Source organism: Ctenopharyngodon idella, chromosome 4 (assembly GCF_019924925.1).
Source record: "Ctenopharyngodon idella isolate HZGC_01 chromosome 4, HZGC01, whole genome shotgun sequence".
Classification (NCBI taxonomy): Eukaryota; Metazoa; Chordata; class Actinopteri; order Cypriniformes; family Xenocyprididae; genus Ctenopharyngodon; species Ctenopharyngodon idella.
In genome coordinates this window covers 17494778-17518339 of record NC_067223.1, presented here as the reverse complement: position 1 = coordinate 17518339, position 23562 = coordinate 17494778, and the positions used below count along the sequence as shown (strand labels likewise).

The 23562-nt window shown below is 39.6% G+C and overlaps 4 protein-coding genes across 4 annotated transcripts; 3 read left to right on the top strand and 1 right to left on the bottom strand.

The window, feature by feature from the left end:
- The first annotated feature begins 1359 nt into the window (after positions 1-1359).
- Positions 1360-3088, top strand: c4h11orf98 (chromosome 4 C11orf98 homolog). The gene is made up of 4 exons (XM_051892294.1): positions 1360-1496; positions 1830-1954; positions 2194-2279; positions 2379-3088. Exons 1-4 carry the CDS (start codon positions 1461-1463, stop codon positions 2471-2473), a joined length of 342 nt encoding a protein of 113 aa, XP_051748254.1. The 5' UTR covers positions 1360-1460; the 3' UTR covers positions 2474-3088.
- A 999-nt stretch (positions 3089-4087) lies between these two features.
- Positions 4088-13464, top strand: tbk1 (TANK-binding kinase 1). Its single transcript, XM_051892287.1, is given in 22 exon segments — positions 4088-4342; positions 5480-5585; positions 5906-6046; positions 6313-6375; positions 6377-6443; positions 6691-6872; positions 7062-7222; positions 7303-7413; positions 7484-7663; positions 7780-7976; positions 8589-8647; positions 8864-8955; positions 9129-9230; positions 9312-9390; positions 9478-9599; positions 10119-10195; positions 10273-10312; positions 10396-10497; positions 11321-11417; positions 11537-11637; positions 12671-12742; positions 12826-13464. Coding segments are annotated over 21 exon segments (2184 nt in total). The 5' UTR covers positions 4088-4342; positions 5480-5498; the 3' UTR covers positions 12878-13464.
- A 158-nt stretch (positions 13465-13622) lies between these two features.
- gpr19 (G protein-coupled receptor 19) lies at positions 13623-18807 on the top strand. The gene is made up of 2 exons (XM_051892288.1): positions 13623-14471; positions 16545-18807. Exon 2 carries the CDS (start codon positions 16569-16571, stop codon positions 17832-17834), a length of 1266 nt encoding a protein of 421 aa, XP_051748248.1. The 5' UTR covers positions 13623-14471; positions 16545-16568; the 3' UTR covers positions 17835-18807.
- A 960-nt stretch (positions 18808-19767) lies between these two features.
- crebl2 (cAMP responsive element binding protein-like 2) lies at positions 19768-22794 on the bottom strand. The gene is made up of 3 exons (XM_051892101.1): positions 22591-22794; positions 21581-21778; positions 19768-20749 (listed from the first exon to the last, which is right to left on the bottom strand). The coding sequence occupies exons 1-3, from the start codon at positions 22603-22605 to the stop codon at positions 20597-20599; spliced, it is 366 nt and encodes a 121-aa protein (XP_051748061.1). The 5' UTR covers positions 22606-22794; the 3' UTR covers positions 19768-20596.
- Between the last annotated feature and the right edge of the window lie 768 nt (positions 22795-23562).

Sequence of the window (23562 nt, the reverse complement as noted above, 5' to 3'; positions counted from 1 at the left end):
GAGAGAGAGAGAAATACGTAATTATGTCCCAACATATATATATGGCTATACTGGCATCTAGTGGTGACACTACAGTATTACATATTAATTTCTTTATTTTTTCCCACCGGACGGCAATCTGCGGGATTTTAAACACATTTGTTTTGTTAGCACTGTATTAATTGAAAACAATATGATTTTTATAATTGTATTATTTTATATAAAAATAAACTGTGCATAATTTTAAGGCAAACATGTGTTCCCACACTTCAAATTATGTCAGCCATAAAAAAATAATAAAAGATTTCGAACACAATTTAAATCCATTTATATTTAAATCCTCGTTGATTCAGAAGCTTTATGTCGCCGTCAAGATGACAAACACATATTATAGCGAATGTTTATATGATTTTTATCAATGAATGATACATAAAGGTTCACATATATTACAGCAGCGGGTGTGTGTCGCCCTCTAGTGCTGCGCATGCGCTACAGCAGCATCAAACACCAACAACATGCGCGCGCACGTCACATTCAAGAGTTCACAGCTTTATTTGTTTCGCCATACGTGTATTTATCAGTATGAATTTACCTGACTCACTTTAGTGACAAAACGTGTTTGTGTTACTTCAAAAATAAATCATATTTTGTAAAAGCGGCTGCAGACGCGCTTCATGTTTCTGACCAGCAGGCGGCAGTAACGCGCTAACAGCGCTTCCGGCGTGACTGGCTTTCTCTGTGGAATCATGGATAATGAAGTTTTTCACCAGAAATTCAGCCTCGTGAAAAATACAGGATTATTTTAAAAAGTAAGTATAAACATTACTGGCTGACGGCTTCAACAGAAAAATAATTAATCGATTAACAATCTCGGAGCTCACAGCAGGGCTGTCTTTAAACGTTTATAAGTTATCGTTAAAAATGTATTCCCGCATGGAGAAAATGAATGGAATTCTAACTTCAGGAAGTCTGCTTTTCGATTAAACGTACTAATAAATATATAATTGTTCTGTCTTTGTAATCGAGAAAAGTCATTACTTTTAATATCAATGTAATTAATAAAGCTTATGGAAGATTCTTAGAACCGAGTGTTAATTTTCAGATTTCAGATTATTTTTCAAATTCTGTAGAACTATTATATAATAACTCGGTCTGTAGTGACTTATCTTTTCACATTTGTTGACTTTTAATGTTCTGTTACAGCTTGAATAACATTTTTAAAAAATAATAATATAAAAAAAATCCACAGTAAATAGTAGAATGTGTAATTTGCGCTAGTGTGGTTTGGATATTCAGTACTTCACATCTTAATTATGCCAAGACGTCCTAACCCAACCCAGATTAACTGATTTTCAAATATGTTCTATTTATTTTCTGTAGTCTTTATCAAACTCATTTTTGTGCGCGTTCAAGGACTTTTATTGTGTAAAACTCGCGCGCGCTGGTTTCCGGCTTCACAGAACAGCAGCAGCAGCAGCAGCATGGCTCCAGGAGGGAAAATAAACAGACCCAAAACTGTGAGTTTGTCCGTCAGTGGATTCAGTTCTGCGGATGAGTGTGTTTCTGTGTTCATCTTCTGTCTTTATCTCTGATGGACTGATAATAATCAGGAATGATAGAAGCACGTGTTCTCAACTCTATTACGGGCTGCTTCACTCTCTGAACATCACTTCATTACAGACTCGCATAAAATACAAAACAGAAAGAAGAATAAACTAGAAAGATCATTACAAATCAGTATTACAAAGATATGAAAATAAATAATCAAACCCGACTATAATTATCATATAAAGAAAAGGTTTTTTGTCACTCTAGATTTTAACACTTTAATGTAAATGTTTGTGTTTCAGGAACTGGGAAAGAAGCTGTTCAAGAGACGGAGAGTTCAGAGTCGAGAGAAGAGGAAGAACAGGAGAATCATAGGAGCCGTGATCGACCGAGACCTGATCACCAAACACCACCTGAAGAAGAGGAGGTGACACACACACACACACACACACACACACACACTCACTCTCTCACACACACACACACACACACACTCACTCTCTCACACACACACACACACACACACTCACTCTCTCACACACACACACACACACACACACACACTCTCTCACACACACACACTCTCTCACACACACACTCTCTCTCACACACACACTCTCTCTCACACACACACTCTCACAATAACACAGGTGTGTGTCTCTTCAGCTCCAGCTCCAGGGCGAACATCACTCTCTCGGGGAAGAAGCGCAGGAAGTTGATCAAGCAGTTGGTGCACATGGAGCGAGAGAAAGGTACTGGATCGTTTGAGCCGCTCTAGTGTCACAATCTCTAACGAAACACACACACACACACACACACAGCATCCTCACGCGTGTTTCATCCCTTCACAGACGAGACGAGGAAACCTCCCGCTGCTGTCGCTCAGAAACCCGTCAGGATCCGTGAAAAACCTGCGGCGGAAGCGGAAGTGATGGATGTGGAATAGGACTGTGTTTCTTCTGCTTGGACTCAAAATCCTCTTGTGTCTCCAAACACTATAAACGTGTGTGTCGAGAAGAAGAACAAACGCTGTGAGAACGACAGCATGAGTGATTATGAGCAGAGACTTCATTAACATTAATCAGCGTCAGTCTTTTCTTCTGGATCTTCATCATTTGCTCTGATGAATTAAAGAAGCTGTTGATGTGTTTATCATAGAGACGATATATAATATAATCATATAATATACAATACAAAATGATGTCACATGATCCTTCAGAAATCATTCTAATATGAAACATTCATGATTATCAATGTTGAAAACAGCTTCAGATTTTATTCTTCAGGATTCTTTGATGAAAAGAAAGTTCAAAAGAACAGCATTTATTTGGAACAGAATCTTTTGTAACATTATAAATGTATTTACTGTCACTTCTGATCAATTTAATGTTTCTTGAGCATCAAATCATATTAGAATGATTTCTGAAGGATCATGTGACACTGAAGACTGGAGTAATGATGCTGAAAATGGCTGTTATACATTGTAAAAATATTTCACTGTTTTTACTGTATTTTTGATCAAATAATTGCTATAAAAACAAATAAAAGATTCCAAACACAATTTAAATCCATTTATATTTAAATCCTCGTTGATTCAGAAGCTTTATGTCGCCGTCAAGATGACAAACACATATTATAGCGAATGTTTATATGATTTTTATCAATGAATGATACATAAAGGTTCACATATATTACAGCAGCGGGTGTGTGTCGCCCTCTAGTGCTGCGCATGCGCTACAGCAGCATCAAACACCAACAACATGCGCGCGCACGTCACATTCAAGAGTTCACAGCTTTATTGGTTTCGCCATACGTGTATTTATCAGTATGAATTTACATGACTCACTTTAGTGACAAAACGTGTTTGTGTTACTTCAAAAATAAATCATATTTTGTAAAAGCGGCTGCAGACGCGCTTCATGTTTCTGACCAGCAGGCGGCAGTAACGCGCTAACAGCGCTTCCGGCGTGACTCGCTTCCTCTGTGGAATCATGGGTAAAGACGTTTTTCACCAAAAGTAATTTTAAATAGTGCTGGCTGACGGCTTTAATAGAAGCATAATTCATCGATTAACAATCTCGGAGCTCACAACAGGGCTGTCTTTAAACGTTTATAAGTTATCGTTAAAAATGAATTCCCATATGGAGAAAATGAATGGGATTTTAACTTCCGGAAGTCCACTTTTCGATTAAAGTAGGGTCTACAAATAAATTTTCGAGAAATGTCATAACTTTTAATAACAATGTAATTATTAAAGCTTATGGAATATTGTTAGAACCGAGTATTAATTTTCAGAATTTATTTATTTACGAATGTATTTACGTAAAAAAAATAATAATAATAAAAAAATAAAACACCTTTTCCCCCCTGTATTCCTTCAGTTGTTCTTGTTCTCTGTAAATGTTGTATCATTGTTGGAAGACTGTTCTGACCAGCAGGGGTCACCAGCGAGTGGCGTTTCCAATTACATGTAGTAGTTTTCTGTTCTCCTCTAATATGATATTTACGGTTGTCTATGGCTGTGTTCGCATTGGAACTCTAGCATACTGCACAGTATACACTGTAAATGCGTTAATCAAAACAATACGCGAAACTATTCATTTTGCAGCGATAAACGTTTTAGAATCTGCGTTCGGTGTGGACTATTAAAATACTGCTTAATGTGTAGTGTACAACAATCACATATGCTCACAGAACAGATACTGCAGCAGAAGTACGAGTAGTATGCGGTCTGTCGTTGTGAACACAGCCTGTGTCTCTCGGCGTCTCATGTGATGAAAACACGGAAAACGGAAGAGACTTTCGTGCTCTCGAGGTGAGAAAATAAACATCAAATACTGGCATTAAAAACATCATATAATCATCGCGCAGCGCGCATGTTATAGTTTATTATATCCGTGTTTACTTTAGTAATCTGATGTTAGACGGAACAATGCAATGTTTTGACTGAAGTGTATATTATTAATTTATTGAGTGGAATAACAGCAGGCTCGTGTTCAGTGCGGGACATTCGTCGATCTCTTAAATCTAATCTCATGTCACAGCACGATAATAAACCGCTTTATTCTGTCAGAATATTCTATATTTAATGTACTTTCAGTTTCAGTCGGTTCTGTGTCGTAACGATCCGTACAGATGATATAAACCTCACGATTCTGTCTCGCTTCTCCTTTTAAACTGTTTTAACTGATTTTATTTTAGTTTCACGCTAAAAGGGCGAAAGAATCACGCGCTGATGCGGGAAATTCCCGCAGATCTGTGACGTCACGGCGAAAAACAATCCCGCAGCTGATTTCACAATATCCTCATTACACGCTAAACGTGCACGTATTATCATTTTAACTTGTGCTTTATTAGTTTGCGTAAATGTCAGGAAAACGAAAGCTAAAGTGTTACGAAACAAAATGTATATCTTTTAAGAACGTTTTGCTAACGTTCCCATTAAGTTATGAAAACGTTATTATTGAATTGTTCTATGAACGTCCAGTTTTTTAAAAATATTTTAAATATGTTTTTCTTGGTTATATGAACATTAAGGGAACATTCCATTCCATCATTCTTCAAACATTATATGAACGTTACTTTTGAATGTTCTCTGAACGTTCTGAAACAAGTAGAAACATTTAAAAAACGATTTATAATGTTTTTGTGCTAATGTTTTGAGAACATTATTAAAGATCAGATAACTTTGAACGAACGTTCTATTAATGTTACTGAAAGAACGTTTGTTCATAACGTTGAGGGAACCTTGAAAGAACGTTCCCTGTTAGCTGGGTAATACCTGAAAAAAAAAAAATACTGCAGTACTGAATCATTATTATTGTCATATGGTGAGGTTTACACTGGTACATGACCAAACATGAGTTATCATAGATTGTTAGTGTTGATGCTGTTTTCAGACTTTTAATTGAATCCACAGATTGATCCTCATGAATATTTAATGTGTTTTCAGGTGAATCTATAGAGTCATCATGCAGAGTACGGCGAACTACCTGTGGATGATGTCCGACCTGCTGGGTCAAGGAGCCACAGCCAACGTGTACCGCGGTAGACACAAGGTATCCGTTCTTTATGTTCATATTACACATCTGTGAGGTTTACTTCATTTACTTTGTGCTGGAAACGTGTCGTCACACAACTATTGTAGGTTCATGAGGATAAATGTTTCATTCCTCTGATTGAGTCCTTTGTCTGTGTTTAACTCACCTCAAATCAGAACTCAGCTAACAGGGAACGCTCTCTGAACGTTTTGACAAGGTTTTCTCAATGTCATGAACAATGTTCTTCCAGTAACATTAATAGAACTTTCATTTAGAGTTATCTGGATTTTAATAATAATAACCCTGAGAGTATAACATGATTGAAAATCTCTCTGTAGAAAACCGGTGATCTCTATGCTGTCAAAGTGTTTAACAACCTGAGCTTCCTGCGTCCGCTGGACGTCCAGATGAGGGAGTTTGAGGTGCTGAAAAAACTGAACCACAAAAACATCGTCAAGCTCTTCGCCGTCGAGGAGGAGGTGAGACCGACGCAACTGTTATGTCATATGTAACTTATTTAAGCTCAATGTCACACATCAACTTTCAGCTCATGTAAGAATAATATCAGTTTAGTTTTTGAGCAGAATTTAGGGGTCGATTATGTTCTGATTCTCTTCCCCGTTTCACTTCCTCACATGTGTGTAACCTGTAATACCTGTTCGCTCTGAACTATGAACACCAAACATCGCTGTTTTGTTGTCAATCAGAAATGTGTTGAGTTGATTGTTGATGTTGTTTGTGTCAGTCGAACACGCGTCATAAGGTGTTGGTGATGGAGTATTGTCCCTGCGGCAGCCTGTACACGGTGCCTGGAGGAGCCGACCAACGCTTACGGGCTCCCGGAGGACGAGTTCCTCATCGTTCTGCAGGATGTTGGTAAGTTCTAGATTTACAAGTTACGTGCATATACATGTCCAAGTATAACTTCACATACATCCAGTTATGTTCCAAAATGAAGCATTTGAGTTCAAAACTAAAGATTCAAAACAGACAAACCAAATAGATTCTGTGTTAATACATAAAATTGCAGTGTTTCTAGGCAGCTGTAAAACAACTGGAAGTGTTTGTGAATATCTGTGAAAGCAGCTGTGATTCTCAGTGCTGACGCTGATGTTTGTGACAGTGGCAGGAATGAATCATCTGAGAGAGTACGGGATCGTCCATCGAGACATCAAGCCTGGGAACATCATGCGTGTGATCGGAGAAGACGGACGATCCGTCTATAAGCTGACCGACTTCGGAGCCGCACGTGAGCTGGAAGACGACGAGCAGTTCGTGTCCCTCTACGGCACTGAGGAATATCTGGTGAGCTGAGGATGATGGGAAAATGTGCTGTTATTCGTTGATCTCACTGTGTGTTTGTACCCAGCTGACAAAAATATGCTCTAAGAAGGTTTTGCTAACGTTCCCATTAAGTTATAAAAGGTTGTAACTTAATGGGAATGTTAGAAAAGCATTCTTAGAGCATATTTCTGTTGATCTCTGCGTTTGCAGCATCCTGACATGTACGAGCGAGCGGTGCTGAGGAAAGATCACCAAAAGAAATACGGAGCCACGGTGGACCTGTGGAGCATCGGAGTCACGTTTTATCACGCCGCCACTGGCAGCCTGCCGTTCAGACCCTTCGAAGGGCCGCGCAGGAACAAAGAAGTGATGTAGGTGCCATCAAACACATCTCAGCTTCATCTGTTTGACCAGGAACTGTTAGTCACCTGATTATTTGTGATCTCGGCAGGTATAAGATCATCACAGAGAAGCCGTCGGGCGCGATCTCAGGCCATCAGAAGTTTGAGAACGGAAAGATCGAGTGGAGCTCAGAGATGCCGATCTCCTGCAGCCTCTCAAAGTACGTCAGAGTCCCTGAGACGTTCTGGTTGATGTGGAGAAGCCTGTCTGATGGTGTGTGTGTGTTTCAGGGGTCTTCAGAGTCTCCTCACTCCAGTGCTGGCCAACATCCTAGAGGCAGACCAGGAGAAATGTTGGGGCTTCGACCAGTTCTTTGCCGAGACCAGCGATATCTTACACCGCATCGTGGTCTACGTCTTCAGTCTGCAGCAGGCGACACTCCACCACATCTACATTCACACATACAACACGTGAGCACATTTGTACACACACAACACACACACACACACACTTGATCGTAATGGACCCTTTTTACAGACTGTGATTTGAACAGTTAAATCTAGCTTGATATTTTCTCTTCGCTCAGGGCGAATCTCTTTCAGGAGCTGCTCTTCAGACGGACCAACATAACGCCGTCCCATCAGGACTTCCTCTACGAGGGCAGACGTCTCAGCCTCGACCCCAACCGTCAGGCTCAGACCTTCCCCAAGACCTCCAGAGAAAATCCCATCATGCTGCTCAGCAGAGACCCCGTCAACACCGTCGGCCTGCTGTTTGAAGACCGTGAGTCTGACACTCGTCTCTTGATGAAATCAGTCGTGTGATGTTTGATAATAATGATCAGTGTTGGAGAAAGTTACATTTGTTAGTTTATATGTTAAGTTATGTGTTCTGTTACTTTTTCTCACCTGGCTGAATCTCTTCCGGGCCTTGCAGGTGTTTTTTAACACAGTAATGCGTTCAACAACAGCCTGTACAACACACACATTGTCTGCCATACAAAAGATCTCTGAACGTTACGAGTTATATTTCCTAGTGTACAACTCTTTTATTGGAAGTTGAAAGTAATATGTTTTGTTAGTTGTGTGCTTTTCGTCTGTTCCCGTGCATTCATTCGTGTGCATGTCTAAGTGACTACATTATAGAGACAAGAATTTTAATTTAGTAGTTTAAAACATGTTTAAGCAAATTAATTTAACTTAAAAGTAACATGCATTACTTTTTAAAAAAGTAACTCAAATAAACAAGTAGTGCGTTATTTTACACATTACATCAAAAAGTAATCCGATTACATAATGCATGTTACTTGTAATATTACTTGTAACATCAAAAAAGTAATCTGATTACTTGTATTTCATTACCCACACCACTGATAATGATCACCTGTGTTTGCAGCCAGCCCACCTAAAGTACAGCCACGCTACGACCTGGATTTGGATGCCAGCTATGCCAAGGTAAGAAACTACAGGAACTGTTAGATTAAAGTCCGTATACATTTTTTTTTTGTGAGTCATGGATCAAATCTGAGGTGGCAGCAGCAGGTTATTTAATGACACAAGGATTCAGAGCCGTAGAGCTTCTTAACCTGAGTTTAGCTTTTGAGTTGATTGTAAAGATGTTTTGATTGCTTTCAGCATGTTAGTAAAGATGTCAGCCGTGTTTCTGCTCAGACGTTCGCAGGTGACGTGGGATATCTGTGGAAGACGTCCGATTCTTTGCTTTTGTACCAGGAGCTGGTGAGGAAAGCCGTCCGAGGCCTGAAGTGAGTTCATGAATCTAAAGAAACGAAGCGACTCACTCCGATAAATTGAACTGAATTGAGCTGAATAATGACACGGTTGTCTTCTGTAGAGCTGTTTTACAGCTGAAACTGAATTTGTTTCATAACTGATATAGTTTACACGGTTATTGAACTGAATTGAATTGTTGTTGCAGTGAGCTGATCAGAGACGAGTACGGCGAGACGATGCACAAGAAAGCGGAGGTGATTCACGCGTGTAACTACTGCAGCCAGTCGCTGGAGAGAACCGAGCAGCTGTGAGTGACGCGCGTGAGTTCAGACGGAGGTTTGGGCGAGATCTCGTGTCTTCATCATCTCTGTGTCTGTGTGTGTTACAGGTGTGAGGTTCTGATGCAGGGCAACATGTTGTCTGCGGAATATGATGAAATCCGGGACATGAGGAAGAAGGTGATGAGGGTGAGATGCTGATGATTCTCCATGTCCTGTGAAGGTTTGAAGCTTCTTCGTGTCAGCGCTCTCATCACGTCTGCTCTCTCTGTGCAGCTGTCCAGCTCTCTGGCCTCAATGGAGCAAACGCTGCAGGACATCAGCACCATGTTCCTGTCGGGAGGAAGTCTGACCGACACGTGGACGCAGCAAGTGGGAACGCATCCGGAAGACAGGAAGTGAGTGATTCTTCTTCAACACTCTTTACACCGGAGAACCAAAAAAGTCTGCAAACAGTGACGTTCTTCCTCAGTGTTTCTGTCTTGTTTTCCAGCACAAATATCTAAACATTCAGAAGTGAGTTTGTGCTTAAAACAAGAAGAAATATCTGCCAATGGAGTCAGAGAAATAATCCCAATTCAAAGGGAAAACAAGATTATTTTTCTGAACATTTTGGCAGTAGTCATTGTGCTTAAGAATGTTTAGATATTTGGGTTACAGTTGTCAGTGTTACAGTGTAATTATACATTTAAGTAACGAGTAATATTAATTAACATGCATTTGGATTACATTGTTAGTTGCATGTAATTATGCATAATTTACTGTTATAACTATAGTAAGTATACAGTAGCAGAGACACTGTAAAATAAAGAGTTACTGATATTTGAAAAAAATACTGAGGAAGACATTTTAAGCATGAATTCAAGAATATTTGATTGGCATGTCAGACTGACTGTGTTGTTGTGTTTCTCGTCGAGTGTGGAGAAGATCAAAGTTCTGCTGGACGCCATCAGCGCCATTTACCAGCAGTTCAAGAAGGACAAGGCCGAGAGACGTGAGTCTGAGTCCCTCATGAGTGTTCGTTTGTTTTTCACATCATCCGTGTGTTTGATTCGTGTCTCGTCTCCTCAGGTTTGCCGTATAACGAAGAACAAATCCACAAATTTGACAAGTGAGTGTCGTGTGTGTTCTGCTGCAGTTGAACTGATCGTCTGTCACACGTCACCATGACACGAGTATCTCTGTTTTCTGCAGGCAAAAGCTCGTTCTTCACGCCACCAAAGCGCGGGCGCTCTTCACGGACGAGTGTGCCATGAAATATCGCCTCTTCATCTCCAAGAGCGAGGAATGGATGAAGTAAGAGTCCTCCGTGCCCTCGCTCGGGACTCAATGACGCTGATAAACAGCTGTGCACCTTCTGATTATTCTAATTAATGCTATTATTAAATGTCTTTTATCATGTTGCACTTGCTGAGGTTTTATAAAAGCAAAAAGCCGTTTGAGTTCATGTGTAAAGGCCCGTTCACACAAAGAACGATGACTATATTAGCGTCCGCATCAGGACGATATCGTTCTGTATAAGCGCTGCAGTTGTGTCGTCTGTCTCTTTAAATGCTCTTTAAGGCAGGATGGATTCTGATTGGCTGTCAGTGTTTTTATCGTTCATCAGCTGGGAAAAAAAAAAAAAAAAAAAAAAAAAAAAAATCGCTCTGAAAGTGATTCCAACAATTTCGTTCCTCTGTGTCGTTATCGTTACAGTTGTGGACTTCACTATTCTCTCTGTTACACTGCAAAAAAAATTTTCTTGCTTAGTAGTTTTATCTTGCTTTCATTGCATTGGCAGATATTTTAAGCACAAACTCACTTAATTTTGATACATTTTCAGAAAATAATTCTTAATTTCTTCAGTCATTTCTCTTCTCCAGTAAATGTATCTTGATTTAAGAATGTTTAGATATTTTTTGCAGTGTACATCAATTATTAAATCGTTATAGTTATCGTCCTTGTAAACGGGCCTATGGTTAAAAAAAAAAAAAACACTGTCACATGACCTGCTGTATTCTGACACATGAGTGTGAGCGCAGTGATCTCATTGGCTCTTCTGCTCTGTTGCCATGGAAACTGTGACTGGAGATCAGCTGCAGATGCAGTTCACTGATGAACGAACGTCTCGTTGCAGGAAGTTCCATCACGTGCGGAAGCACCTCCTGTCTCTGACCGGTCAGTTCGGCAGCATGGAACAGGAAGTGACCCTGCTCATGCAGCGCGTGTATAAAGTGAGTAAACAGGAAGTGCTCTCTGTTTAGCTGTGCTGTAATGATGCAAAGACGCTAACGGGCACCATTTTGTGTGTGTGTGTGTGTGTGTGTGTGTGTGTGTGTGTGTATGTGTTCAGCTGATGGAGCAGCTCCCTCAGAAGATGATGCCCATGACGGCCGGTGGAATCAAACCGCAGGCATATCTCAGTCCGAGCACACTAGTGGAGATGACGCTGGGGTGAGCGTGAGGTCACTTCACATTACACTGCGTTCACACGTCACCAGTGGCTGGCGGTGATGTCACTAAAGTAACTCCTCCTCCACTGACAGATCACTCCTGTTGGCTGTCGCTCCCGAAAGCTGCTCTTCATTTGCATAATGTTACACATATCTGAACCTTGTTGCGTCGTTGGACACGCCCACATCCTGTCGCCAACGGTCACCGTCGCCCTGTCAGATCATGTGAACGCGGCTTTAGACCGGATCATTTCAGTCCGAGCAGCTTAAAAACATCATAACACTGCAAACGTCTTCACAAATATCTACTGGAGAAGCAAAATGACTTACGGAAACGTTCTCTCAAGGTTGTCTCAACTTCGTTCTGAAATGTTTCAGTTGGATGTTCGTCTAACGTTTTTTAAATGTTTCTAAATGTTTCAGAACGTTCAGAGAACATTCCAAAGTAACGTTCCCATGATGTTTGAAGAATGATACAATGGAATGTTCCCTCAACGTTCATATAACGGTCATATAACGTCATTTAAGAAAAAACGTTTTTAAAAAAAACAGGAAACCAAGAAATAATGTTTTTATAACTTAATGGGAACGTTAAAAAAATTTCCTAGAACAAAAAAAAAAAAAGCATCAAAATGAAGCGAGTTTGTGCTTAAAACTAGAAAATTTGCCAGTGGCGTCAGAAAAATAAACTTTTGAGCTTTTTAATGAGATTATTTTTCTGACTCTATTGGCAGATATTTGTTCTTGTTTTAAGCACTTTTTTCAGTAATCAAGTCTTAATATCTTCAGTCATTTCTCTTCTCCAGTAAATGTTTCTTGATGTAAGAATGTTTAGATGTTTGTGCTGGAAAACAAACAGAAACACTGAAGAAGAACATCATGTTTGCAGTGTTTGACTGTATTTCATACGTTAGATTTGTGTGAGGAACGTTATTCTCAATCCTTCATCTGTGCTTGTATAATCCAAGAATGTGGATGGATGTTCTTTACCGATGCATCGAGTGAGATTTAATTCACGGTTATATTCACTCCAGGATGAAGAAGCTGAAGGAGGAGATGGAAGGAGTGGTGAAGGAGCTGGCGGAGAACAACCTGTTCCTGGAGAGGTGAAGCTTCAGCGCTTCTTACAGGACAGATTCACCGTCATAATCGACTCATTGTTATTCAGGTTTGTGGCTTTGTGTTTCAGGTTCGGCACACTGACGGTGGACGGCGGCATCAGGACCGTGGATCGGATGTGACGGATCTAAACTGTCAGTTGTACATATGAATAGATTGTAAATACACACATCAGACGCGGCCGAAACTCTTCGTCATGCCATTATTTTAATCTTGCGTTGATTCTCTGAATGTGAACATCAAACTAGAGTTGCTATTCAGCCCAAATAAGTGATTTTGTCATGAAAATGAAGTATATCTCATCAGTTTGATCCATAAACATCTGTGCGGATATTAAACGCTCTTGTGTTCCTGCAGCCCAGCTCACAGATACGTTATAAGAACGTTCTGCTAACGTTCCCATTCCATTGTATCATTCTTCAAACATTATGGGAACGTTATTTCTGAATGTTCTCTGAACGTTCTGAAACAAGTAGAAACATTTAAAAAATGAACGATGTTTTTGTGATAACGTTCTGAGAACATTACTAAAGACCAGATAACTCTGAACGAACGTTCTATTAACGTTACTGGGAGAACGTTTGTTCATAACGTTGAGAGAACATTACCTGTCATCTGGGTGCAAAGTTACTAAATGACTGTAATGTTTCACTGTGTAAATGAAAACTATTTATAGACATTAAATGAACATGAGTTCTGATAAAACCTTCATCTGTTTCACATCTTTAAACGTTTATTTGACAATGAAATGAAAATGAAACATCAGTTCTGAATGAGCCATGTGATTCGTACAGGAGTGATTGACAGCTCGTTCATGACTGGTTCTGCTGGTTATATCAGAGACATTTCATGACTGAAACCTCTCTGAGCGCTGGGGTCAAAGGTCAACACAAGGGAATGTGAGCGGCTCAAAACTGAATGTGTCTAACTGAAATTAGAAATGATCTTCCTCCACACACACACACACACACACACACTCTCTCTCTCTCTCTCTCTTAAGGATACAGCTATCAGTCGCCATGACAACAGACACAAAAGAACAACCTCTGCTCAGCAGCTGTTACCACGGCAACACCCTCAGACAACAGCATCAGCACCAATGTGACAAACCTTCGACAGATTCATTTCATCCACACATATAATGACACTTACTGAAGAACAAACCCTGCAGGTCACGTGACACACCGCATCACTGACGTCAGAGCGGATAATAAACAGCTGCATCCATCCTAATGTCCTCACAGTGAAAGTAAAACACATCGTTGGCTTTATAAACATGCTAAATAATGTATTCATGAAAACGTAATGCAGAGGAGGTTAATAAATATTTAATGTATAAGTGAATATCATTGGCTCGGTACGAAAACAAAACAACAAATCAGTGTTTTATATGAGCCCCACCGGGACAATAAAACAAACAGTTCGTGGCTCATATGAATAATTCATGAGCACAATCAAACCGCCGCGTCACGGATTTACATACAGGGATCTGGTCTGAGTGCGCGCGCGTCCGCGGGTCTGATGATGAGAGTGCGCGCGCGCGCGCTCGTTCGTGTATCTGCTCGTCTCTGGAGATGAGAGTGGATGCTGTGATTGATTTGTCAATCTGAGAAAACGTAAAGAAACGCGTTGATGAGGAGAAACGACGCGGATTCATGATGGAGGGAATAAACGATCCGAGGAGAAGAAGAAGAAGAAACAGCTTCAGACTCTGAGGTGCGTTTCCATCTGATCTGAAACATGACGAGAGAATGTCTGACGAAAACAACACGACGCTCAGGAGAACATTATTATCGTCACGTTACACCCGCTTTACTGACGCTCACATTTTCATAAACATCCGCGGATCAGGAGCATCTTTCACAATATACAGTGAGAAATGAGCGTTTGTGATGATATTGAATCATAACAGGCCTTCGCATGTAAATATAAACGATGATGAATGAATTCATCATGAATCTTTTGGGTTTGAATAGTTTTTTTTTTAACAAATACATGTTCTAAAAACGTTCTTATTATGAAAACGTTATTTCTGAATGCGCAAAAAGTACAGTTTTAAAAAAAAATGTTTTAAAAATGTTTTTTCTTTGTTATGTGAACGTTGAGGGAACGTTCCATTTTATCATTCTTCGAACATTATGGGAACGTTACTTTTGAATGTTCTCTGAACGTTCTGAAACAAGTAGAAACATTAAAAAAATGTTAGATGAACATCAAACTGAAACATTTCAGAAAAAACGATGTGTAAATAACGTTTTTGTTCTAACGTTCTGAGAATATTAAAGATCAGAAAACTCTGAACGAACATTCTATTAACATTTACTGGAAGAACGTTTGTTCATAACGTTGAGAAAACCTTGCCAGAACGTTCTGAGTTAATCTGAGGCAAATTTATGTTCTAAAAACATTGTGTGAACAGTGATTTGCAATGTTTCTAAAATGTTAAAATGACCTATTTTTGTCGTGATTAGAACGTTATTTAAAAGTTTACGATGTTAAGCACAACATTCTCCTAACCATATTTTTCTCGCAATATAACATTAATTGAATGTTTGTTTGTAATTATATCCCAAGTAGGTTGACATTAAAATATCATAAATAACATAACGATATTCCAAAAATGTTCTCAGGACGTTTTCTCTCAACGTCATGAGAACATTCATCAAGTAAAAAACAAACAAAATGTTGTTCAGCATCATGAGAACGCATATCAGATCTTAATAATGTTATAAGAAGGCTGTATACATGTTGCTTAACATTTAGACTGGGATGCTGAGATGAGGATGTTGTTGATGAATTACAGCGTCACCAGAGTAAACTTTACACTGAGATCAGCACAACACACACTTAATGAGCGTCTCTGGAGGAACATCTGAGTCTCTGATGGCTTTAATAGAATATAAACTCTCTGGATGATTTACATCCCGCACACAACGCTTTAATTCACTGATAAACATTAAATCTGTCACCTCTATGAAATGTTTGTTTCTACAGACAATATTTGAGTTTTGCTCAATCACAGATCTGAGCCGTTCCAGAGAGCAGTTTAGTGTTTTATCTCTCTAGAACTGAGAGATAATAAATAATCATCATTCACTCACCTTCATGTCATCTGCTCTTTTCCTATAAACACCATAAGAGTATCATGAAGTCGTCCACGCTTCTGTCTCTGTAATCGGACACACTCGGTTCAGGTGATGACGAGTCTCTGCTAACGAGCTGATCAACTCAAACAGGTGTTCACGGGCTCAGTTGATTTGAATGTATGTATTTAATGTAAGAGATCTCACACATCTCATTTTCTGACCTCAAATCCTTCAGCAGCTCAGCAGTGTTGTGTGTGTAAAACTGAAAATAAAAGGTTCTAGAGGACCAAACCAGATAAATCATCCCTGGTTACAGGTGACGGGGTAAATTCACTCGGCACGACAGCCGTGGAAACACGTTTGACAGGGAAAACAGATGATCACAGATTCTGCTGTGTGTTTAGAAAAGAACGATCAAAAACACGGTTCTAGATCAGAAGATGATTATGTGCTCAACCTTTAACCTTATATTATCACACAGCTCTCTATATTAATTTGGATGTATATTATATCCATCCTTTCCTGCATACATACAGTTCACTCGTGTAAAGCGATATATATTATATACCAAATCTCAACTGAGGTTAAATCATTGCAAAATATAAACTATATTATCGCACAGCTCTTATTTCTAGTAAAGCTGCTGTGAAACAGTGTTCATTATAAGATGAGGTGATGTAACTGTACCTGTCGTATCTTTCAGCTTTGATCCGACACACAGAGGCAGATGGTGTACTTCCTGTCCATGGAGGGCGTAAAGCCTTCGTTCCACTCCGCTGTCCTCTTCAACTACTCAGACAGGAACGATTCCTCCACACCGCCGTCCGGATCACCAACGCCGCTCATCTGTCGTCTGGACGCCTCCTCGTCCGCCGCTTCCCTCCAGGGCAACGGCTCGCTGACCTCTTACGACCTGACCCCGGCGGAGGTCACGCTCCTCGGGCTCGTCTTCGGGGTGTTCTGGGTGATATCGGTTCTGGGAAACTCGCTGGTGTGTCTGGTGATCCATCGGAGCCGCAGAACTCAGTCGACGACCAACTACTTTGTGGTGTCCATGGCGTGCGCGGACCTGCTGCTGAGTCTGGCCTGCGCGCCGCTGGTTCTGCTGCAGGTGTCGGCGGGTCACTGGCCTCTGACCGCGGCCGCGTGCAAAGCCGTGCGCTATCTGCAGCATCTGTGCCCCGGCGTCCAGGTCTACGTGCTTCTGTCCATCTGCGTGGACCGGTTCTACACCATCGTGTACCCGCTGAGCTTTAAAGTGTCCCGCGAGAAGGCCAAGCGGATGATTCTGGCATCCTGGCTCTTCGACGCGGCCTTCGTGTCACCGTGCTTGTTCTTCTACGGATCCTCCACGTCTCGAAACCACTGCGACTTCTTCCTAGCGGACAGCTGGGACGGGTTGGCGTACGCGGTCACGCACTTGCTCTTCGGGTTTTTGGTGCCGGCGCTGCTCATCGTGTCCTTCTATCAGAGGGTGGTGCGGTACATCTGGAGGATCGGCGCCGACGGACGAACGGTGCGCCGGACCATGAACATCGTCCCCAGGACTAAAGTCAAAACCATAAAGATGTTCCTGATGCTCAACGGCATGTTTCTGCTCACCTGGACGCCGTTTTACGTAGCACAGCTGTGGCACCCAAAGGAGGCGTCGGGCTCCGGCAGACAGGGGGCGCTGTTCTTCATCGCCGTGGCTTGGATCTCCTTCAGCTCCACAGCGTCCAAACCCACGCTCTACTCCGTGTACAACGCCAACTTCAGGCGCGGCATGAGAGAGACGTTCTGCATGTCGTCCATGAAGTGTTACCGCAGTAACGCCTACACCATCACCGCCAGCTCGCGGATTGCGAAAAAGAACTACGTGGGCGTGGTCGATCTGCCAGTGCCGGCAAAGACCCTCATCAAAGACTCGGTTTACGACACTTTTGACCGAGAAGCAAAGGAGAAGAAATTAGCATGGCCTATTAGCGCTAACCCACCCAACACTTTTGTATAAAGTCTCTCGGCTGTCGTAAAGCAACGGTTCACTCAGAAATTAACGTCACCTCGGTATAAACCCAGTGCTGTTTCTCAAAAAGCCTGTGGAACGACATCCTAGCTAACAAAACTATATCCTAAGAACGTTTAAAAATCATACGTTTTAAAAACGCTCTGCGAACGTTAAGGAAACATTCCATTTTATTCTTCAGACATTTTGGAAACGTTCTGAAACAAGTTGTAACATTTAAAAAACGTTAGACGAACTTCCAACTAAAATGTTTCAGATAAAAACTTTACTTTTTTTGTACTTTTTGAGAACATTATTAAAGACCAGATAACTTTGAACGAATGTTAGATTAACGTTACTGGAAGAACATTTGTTTGTAACGTTGAGAGAACCTTGTCAGAACGTTCTGAGAATGTTTCCTGTTAGCTGGGGTGCGGGTGAGTAAACAAAACCAAATTTGGAGTGAACTGTTGCTTTAACTGCACCACGATCACTGAAGGTGCGATCACAGCGATATTTCAGGCGAAAAAAGGTACAATGTCTCTTGTCTAAAGTCTAGAGACACTTTCAAAACAAGCCGCTTTCTGTTGGTCAGCACAGCGGATTAGATGAAAATATTAGCAAAACTATTCCTATTGGAATAACTGGATTTCGTCTGGGAAATCAGCAGTAAATGTGAGCGCACCTTAATTAAAACTAAATCTGTTGAAATGCAAAAACGTGGTGCTAACTGTGAGTTCTACAAACCGCTGACTGACCCAATGAAAGGCAGCGTTTGACCGTCACATGTTCTTCTGTTTGTGTTTCTGGTCAGTCTGTGATCCTACAGGATTCATGTTAATCTTCGGAAGATGCGTTTGTGTTTTTTGTGCCTGTAGTTACAGATAAACTTTGTCTCATAGTTTTGTGTGTCGTTTCATGATGCAAGACAGACGCGTCCCTGTGATTTTACAATTAAACGTTCTGTACGATTCAAACGAAAGCCACTGTCTGCGTGTTCCTTAGCTGTTGACTGAGGATGTGTTTACTAACGCTGCAAACGGATCGAATACTTTATTCCCACAAACTGTGAAGATGAACTGTTCAGAAACAGGAGCTTTTAATCGAGGGTCACAGGAGTGTTAGGGGCTCTGAGAACAGTAGTGTAAAAATGTTAGATTACACTGACTAAATAAATTTGATTAAAATAAAAATGAATTAACACTAAAATTACAAAATTATACTAGCCCTAACCCTATTAAAAAATGAATAAACAGTGAAAATAAATACATTAGATTAAAATAAATTGATTAAAATAATTATTTCATTTAAAAATAAATTGATTAAAATACAGAAATAAAATTTTGCTTAAAATAATACGTTTGAACAAATAAATTAATAAAATTGGATTTAAATAAAAAATAACTACATAAAAACATTTGATTAAAATAGATAAGCAATTAAAATGAAAAAAATAATTACTAAAATTTAAAAAAAATATACTAGCCCTATTAAAATATTTTTTAAATAAATAAATAGTGAAAATAAATGCATTAGATTAAAATGAATCAATTAAAAGAAATATGTTATTTAAAATAAATAACTTGTTTAAAATAAATAAAATTAAATAATTATTTGATATTGTCACAGGAGGACAGGAACGATTCTGACGACTCTGTTGATATTCAGGGTGAAAGCAAAGGGATTTAATGAAACAAATCATGATGAGTGTTTTTTGAACAAATCTCTTGAATTAATGATTCAATGACTCACTCAAAGACTTCACTTGTTTCATTACTGGATGAATCAGCATTTTGTAATGAATCTCTTGAATGAATGATTCAAAGACTCATTACTGAGATTTCAATGGACAATGAAAACACTGCAGTGTCTCTTAAAGTCTGAAACACATCAGGGCTGATGAACCTGAAGAGCTCTAATAATGAGGCAAGAAAGACGAAGATTCAGATTCAGGTTTATATTGTACAGGTATTCAAGATCACAAAGCAAAGCTACATGGTTTAATAAGACATGCTTATAATCCTGCAACAAATTACAACCTACATTTCAAACACGTCATATAAAAATATACATTTCAGCTCTAACATTATAGATTATGACTCGGGAGAATTTACACTAATAAAAACGATCTGGACGCAGGTTTGTTTGGGCAGATCAACACCGATGAAACAGTTTTACATTCATCACATGTTTGTTTTGGGATCATAACTCATCTGTGTTGAAATTTATTCCTTTATTCGTTTGTGGCAAACCGACCAAATCAAGGAAAAAGACGAAACTTAAAAGTACAAAAATTAGAGCTTTTAAGGAAAGTGCTTTAAGGTTCAGTTAGTGATATAAATATAAGATCAACAACAAACTAAAGTCTATTTGTACAAGAGGAGAGGGGAAGTAAGTGCTACGCGTTGAAATCATTCAAATGGTTGTAAAGTGCAAAAAGATTTTGGCAACAGTCCGTTTTATAATGTCTAATATCTAATGTCGTAATGGATTAAACAGATTATATCACACATCAGAGTGACGCATCATCACATTCATCATCAAAAAGGCTCCAAAATAAATATATAAAGGAAGAGGAAATGTTTACAAATCACACAGAACATTCCAGACAAAACCTGAACCATATAGATGCACATGAACTTAAGGTGATGTCATTGTGAATTTGTACTCGGGAATGAAGCTTATTTAAGACTCTGAGACGTCCGATTATTAAGAAGCGTCTCATAAACACTGTGTGAATGAACATACAGGATCCACACGGATCTTCCCTTCTAAGACGTCTTGTTCGCGGTGGATCCGTACTTGCCGTTCTTGGGGATCTTGTTGCTGGAGCTCTGAGGCGCTTTCTGCTCGTCTCCGGTTAAAAGGGCTTTGATTTCCGAAGGGATCTTCCCCTGATCCATGGCCAAACACCACTGCTTGTACTGCGGACACAACAGCACAGGGACACAGTCAGAGAGACCTCTGGAACCGACTCTTTGTTCTGTAACTGATTCAGAGAATCGATTCCTCACCGATGCTGACGATTCTTTTATATTATTCATGAAAGTTTGGAGGAACACGTTCACATGATCTCGACGTGAACAGGATATAAAGCTGGCAGAAATTAGCTGCTCGTGATATGAATCTTTACTTCTATAGAGTAGAGCTGCACGATTCTGGATAAATTGAGAATCAAGATTTTTTTGTGTTTCGAATAAAGATCATGATTAAGAACAGACAACTAAACAAAATAAAGTGATTTAATAGAGGTTCAGACAAAATGTTAATTGAAAATGTTTAACAATTTTTTTTTAATCAGTTTGAATGAATGATTCAATGACTCGCTCAAAGACTTGTTTCGTTACTGGTGAATCAGTGTTTTTGAACAAATCTCTTGAATGAATGATTCAATGACGAATACATTTTTAACAGTCACTTGTCGCCACCTACTGGTGTAACAATGTAACTGATACAGTCATTATTTGAAGCATCAAGTTACTTTTAAAAGAGATTTACTCTATTTTGATTGCTACCGTAGACATCAGTGTTTATATCTGAACTATAAACTTTTATCCCAGTACTTCTGTGATAATATGAATTATTGTAAGACAGAAATAATGATACGGTTTGTTTGAAAAGACTGTCTTTTAGCTCTTTTGAATTGAAAAAGGCTCCTAAAGAGGAGTCGATTCCCCTTGGGAATGGAGTCGACTCTGGATTCCCAACACTTCGGAATGGATAGTGTTTGGAGATGAAGGTGAGCCGGTGTTTACCATGTCCAGCTCCTCTCGCAGCGCACAGATGGCTCTCTCTTTGCTGGACACCAGCTCCTCCAGATACTGGTAGCGCAGCTTCTTTCTGGCGCGACACTCTCTGGCGCTCTGACGGCTGCGCTCCAGCTTGGCCTTCAGGTCGATCTTGGCAGGTTTGCGGCCGCGTTTGCCTGGTTTCTTCACTTTAACAGCCACCATCTACAGATCACAAGAGACCTGATAGTAAAACACTCATAGTGGCACATTTAAAAACAACACAGTGTGAGACAGAAGTGCTGTAAACAACTTAAAACAAGACAACATTTACAGACTGTATTTTGTAGAATTGAACGTGTTTCATAACTGACTAATTTTGCATCAACACTGTTATTGAATGTGAATCAACACTAAACTAAATTGATTGTCCAGCTAACAGGGAACGTTCTGTCAAGGTTTTCTCAACGTTATGAACAAACGTTCTTCGAGTAATGCTGATAGAAAGTTTGTTCAAAGTCTTTAATACTGTTCTCAAAACGTCACAATGAAAATATTTATACATAGGGTTTTTTTTCTCCCTGAAACGTTTCAGTTGGATGTTCGTCTAACGTTTTTTAAATGTTTCTACTTGTTTCAGAACATTCAAAAATAACGTTCACATGATGTTTGAAGAATGATACAATGGAATGTTTCCTTAGCGTTCACATAACCAAGAAAACCCGTTTTTAAAGTATCTGGATGTTTTGAACATTAAGGAATAACGTTTACATAACTTAATGGGAACGTTGGCGAATTATTCTCAGAACATGTTTTTGTTAGCTGGGCGGTACTGTGGTAAAGATGGCATTAATGTTACTTTTTAATACCATGATTCCTGTGCAGTGACATTAATATGCTACTCCAAGGTACTTTAAAGAACATTATGGCACATAAACTGTGGTGTTACAACAGTTACTTTTGTTGTGACTAAACTGAAGTGACATTAATCCAGTTAAAAAACATGAGCTTAATGTTCATTTGTTCATTTAACGCACCTTACTGTCATCCATCGCGTGTTTTCCACTCAACGTGGGTCTTCAGTCGTGTGCTTATCCTCGATCATTCAACTTTAATCGATTAGAGAGACCGATTGAGATGATTTTTAATCAATTTTACAGCGGAACTGACTGTGTTTTTAGCCGAATGCTAACAGAGCTCTTCCGGTTCTGGTGTAGGTGACGCCTACCGCGCTGCATGCTGGGACCTGTAGTTTCTTCCTGATTTGGCACTAAATAATTCTAGAAAGATCAGCAGGTTACACATGAGAAACTAACATTATGCATGTTTTTATATATGTGTGTTACAGACAGTAATTCCAGTTTTACACATTTGAATTACATCGAATCATTTAGCAGATTAATATCATAGGTCTATATTAGCCAACAATATTTTCAACAGCCTACTGTAACAATAAACTTCATTATTTATTATTGTTGTTGTTTTTGTTAATAATAATATTAACATCATTGTTAATAATAATAATAATACAGGTGGTATTACTGTTATATTTAATGTTTCTGAAGTATTATGTGCCGTGTTGTCGTGTGTGATCACAGTCCTTCATGTTGTAAAGGTGTGTGTGAGTTCAGACATGAACACTTGCTGCTGCTGTCAGTGTCACAGCGACACACACACACACACACACACACACACTCACACATGGGCCCTCAGGGACCTTAGAGGACACCAGGAACGCATGTGATGTCTCTATTAACCCAACTAACAAAAATATGTTCTAAGAACGTTTTCCTAACGTTTCCATTAAAATATGAAAATGTTAATTCTGAATGTTCTCTGTACGTTCAACATGTCCAGGTTTTTTTTTTAATGTTTTAAAAACGTTTGAGGAAAACATTATGGGAACATTACTTTCGAATGTTCTCTGAACGTTCTGAAACAAGTAGAATCATTTAAAAAAACGTTAGATGAACATCCAACTGAAACATTTTAGAAATAAAACGTTTCAT